General features: G+C 63.1%; 1 protein-coding gene across 1 annotated transcript in view; it reads left to right on the top strand.

Moving 5' to 3' along the window:
* The window catches only part of LOC103771032 (unconventional myosin-Vb-like), a gene marked incomplete at both ends in the record, with an annotated part of 4,524 nt that overhangs the window by 708 nt on the left and 500 nt on the right, over positions 1-3,316 (top strand). The window contains 9 exons of the mRNA XM_008938320.1: positions 136-243; positions 470-582; positions 695-957; positions 1,111-1,192; positions 1,437-1,577; positions 1,652-1,774; positions 2,111-2,194; positions 2,987-3,084; positions 3,202-3,288. Coding sequence (XP_008936568.1) covers positions 136-243; positions 470-582; positions 695-957; positions 1,111-1,192; positions 1,437-1,577; positions 1,652-1,774; positions 2,111-2,194; positions 2,987-3,084; positions 3,202-3,288 — 1,099 coding nt within the window. The remainder of the gene's footprint in view (positions 1-135; positions 244-469; positions 583-694; positions 958-1,110; positions 1,193-1,436; positions 1,578-1,651; positions 1,775-2,110; positions 2,195-2,986; positions 3,085-3,201; positions 3,289-3,316) is intronic.

The raw sequence follows: 3,316 nt of genomic DNA, 5'->3' as shown, positions 1-3,316 counted from the left end.
TGTCCAACCTCCCCTGGAATGGTCCCAGGGATGGGGCGTCAACTACCTCTAGGGGCAACCTGGGCCAGGGTCTCACCACCCTTAGGGCAAAACATTTCTTCCTTCTCTCCCCTAATCTCCCTGTCTCCACCACAGGAGGGGCAGAGTCCTTCCACTACACCTGCCAGGGCTGGAGCTCTGCCACCCAGAGCGCTGCTGACGCGGCCAACCTGGAGAGTGTCCGACAGGCCTTCTGCCTCCTGGGTACTGCCCTGCCCGGGCACGGCTGGGCAGGGGGTGGGGGGTGGTCCCTGGGGCTGGTTTGTCCTCCTGCCCTCACATCCTGGCATCGGGCACCTCGGTGCTGGGGAGCCCCGTTATCCACAGGCTGTCCCCACCCCTCTGGCTCGTGCCATGCGGGGGGGGGTCGGTCTGGCGCAGGGTGGGGGGGACCCTGGGGAGTCCCCTCACCCCTGTGTGGTGCCTGCAGGTGTCCCCGAGGCTGAGCAGCTGGAGCTGTTCAGCACCCTGGCTGCCATCCTGCACCTGGGCGAGGTCACGGTCGGCAGGAGGGACCGGCACGGGGACAGTTGTGTCGTGGAGGTGGGTGACAGCCCCGTGCCCACATCCCACCTCCCAGACTAGCTCATGAGCGGTGCCAGCTTTGGGAGCCATGTCCCAGTGACACTGTGGTGACAGAGCTGTCCCTTCACAGCCCAGCGAGGCCCTGGGGCTGTTCTGCACGCTGCTGGGCATCGAGATGCTGCCGGTGACCCGCTGGCTCTGCCACCGCAAGCTGGTGACTGCTGCAGAGATCTACCTGAAACCCCTCTCCAGGCAGCAGGTGCTCAGCTCCCGGGATGCCCTGGCCAAGTACATGTATGGGCAGGTCTTCAGGTGGATGGTGAGCAGGGTCAACTGTGCCCTGCGCTCGCCAGAGGGCCACCACACCTCCATTGGCATCCTGGACATCTACGGGTGAGAGCAGGTTCCCTGTCCTGGGCTGCCTGGAAGAGTGTGGTCCTGTTCCTGCAGCCACCAGCTGCTCTGAGTTCTCCTGGGTGGGAACTCGTGGCTGGCAGGGGCAGCTCTGCCCAGGAACTGCCTCAGGCAGGTCTCTGCTGCCCACAGGTTTGAGATGTTTGAGCACAACAGCTTTGAGCAGTTCTGCATCAACTATGCCAACGAGAAGCTGCAGCAGCTCTTCAACCTGGTGGGTGCTGCCTGGATGTGTCCCCTTGCTGGGAGCTGTTGCTTTGGGGCTGGTGCTTCAGTTCCTGCAAACGTGGCACTTGGGAGTCTGCTGGAGCTGGGTGCAGGCCCCTTCTTTCTCCCAAAGTGCTCCTACTCCAGGAGAAGGGCTGCTTGGGTGTTTTAGGGATGCCAAACCACTTCCTGCAGCCTGCCAGGTTTGTCCCGTCCTGGCTGAGTCCTGCTCTGCTCTCCCCACCCTGCAGCACGTCTTCAAGCTGGAGCAGGAGGAGTATGTGGCTGAGGAAATCCCTTGGGACTTCATTGACTTCTGTGACAACCAGCCGTGCATCGAGCTCATCGAGGGCCAGCTTGGCATCCTGAACCTGCTGAATGAGGAGTGCAAGGTGGGCGAGGGGGGCTGGGAGCAGGCTGCCACGGGCTGCCCCTCGCTGCCCACTCTGACCCCTCTGCCTGGCAGATGCCCCAAGGCAACGACACGAGCTGGGCCCAGAAGCTTTGGCGGATCCACCTGGGCAGCTCCCACTTCCAGAGGCCCCGGAGGCACACGGATGCTTTCGTTGTCTGCCACTTTGCTGGCAAGGTAAGGGAAGCTGTGGTGGTGCAGCCCAGGGCTGGGCAGTGGCTCTGCACCAGTGGGCACTCAGCCTTGCCCTTTTGGGAGCTGGTGGCAAGTGCCTGCACCCTCCTGGGCTAGGAGGTGCATCCTGGTGGCTCTGCTGCTGGGCTCCAGCTCTGTACCCGGGTGTAAAATCTGTCCCTTGGGGTAGGACAGGAGCTGAGCAGCGTGGTCACCACCAGCTCTGACTCCTGCAAGGGCTTCCTCCAAAAGCTGTGGGCTGTGGCCAAGCAGAGCCCTGCCCCAAACTGGTCTGGGAAGCTGCAGGTTAATGCTGGTGCCTGCCTTGTCTCCTGCCAGGTGGAATACCAGTGTGATGGGTTTGTGGAGAAGAACAGGGACACTGTCCCTGAGGAGCTGGTGGGGCTGCTGCGAGCCAGCAAGGTGAGAGCCACCGGGAGCAGGGTCCTGGGCCAGGGAGGACTGATGGTGTAGGAGGTGTAAGCCTTGGAGGGTATCTTGCTGGTACAGCCCCATACAGTGCTGGTGAGGGTTGGGGTGCCCCCCACCCTGTTCCCCTGCCTTGGACTTCCCTGTCTTGGGAGGACACTTTGGCCATGTCCTGCTGAGAGGGCTGGAGGGTCCTGCTGCTTCCAGGTCTGTAATGCTGTTGCTTCTCTCTTCCACCCTACATGGTGCTGGCAGAAGGTAAGGGACCTCTTGGAGGGCTTATCTGGGAGGGTGCCTGTGGCTTGCACTTAATTTTTCCATGGGGACAGCAGTGGGCAGGGGCACAGCTGGATCTGACACATCTGGATGGCAGCTGGGCTGGCATCTGTGGAGCCTGTGGTCTTTTGGGGCAGCGTCTCACAGTGGGGATGGCCCTTTGGGTACTGGGTGATGCTCTCTGCGAGGTCTGCCTGGCTCTAACAGCTCTGCTCTGTGCAGTCAGCCCTGCTGGCTGAGCTCTTCCTGGAGGAAGGGGATGTCCCCGTGGCCCGCAGGTCCCACGGGCACAGGGCAGCTGCTCGGCCCAGCCGCAGGTCACTGCCTGGTAGCCAAAGGAGCAAGAAGACACTCTGCAGCCAGGCATGCGGGGGGGGTGTGGGGGGCAACCGTGTTCTGGGGCTGGGGTAGCCCAGCAGGACCCGTGTGCATCCTGGCTGGGGGAACCCCACGAGCTCCAGGATGCTCCTGCTGGCCCTGAGCCCTGTTTTGCCTGGTCCCCTGCTGCAGTTCAGGGCCTCCCTGGGCCGGCTGATGGAGACACTGAGCAGCACCACGCCCCACTACATCCGCTGCATCAAACCCAACGACAGCAAGCAGCCCTTCGTGTGAGTGCCTGGCCGGGGGCACTACTGCCCCCCAGGCTCTGTCCCCTTTGCCTCGGCCCTGCCCAGCTCGGAGCATGCCCAGTTGGCTGATCCAGACCGGGCCCTCTTTGCCCCCAGGTTTGACTCCAGGCGAGCAGTGGAGCAGCTTCGAGCCTGTGGGCTCCTGGAGACCATCCGGATCAGCGCCCTGGGCTACCCCTCCAGGTACCCTCCAGCCTCAGAAGCCCACTGC

Source organism: Merops nubicus, unplaced genomic scaffold (assembly GCF_000691845.1).
Source record: "Merops nubicus isolate BGI_N331 unplaced genomic scaffold, ASM69184v1 scaffold27700, whole genome shotgun sequence".
NCBI classification, from domain to species: domain Eukaryota; kingdom Metazoa; phylum Chordata; class Aves; order Coraciiformes; family Meropidae; genus Merops; species Merops nubicus.
This window is presented reverse-complemented; position numbering and strand designations above follow the sequence as displayed.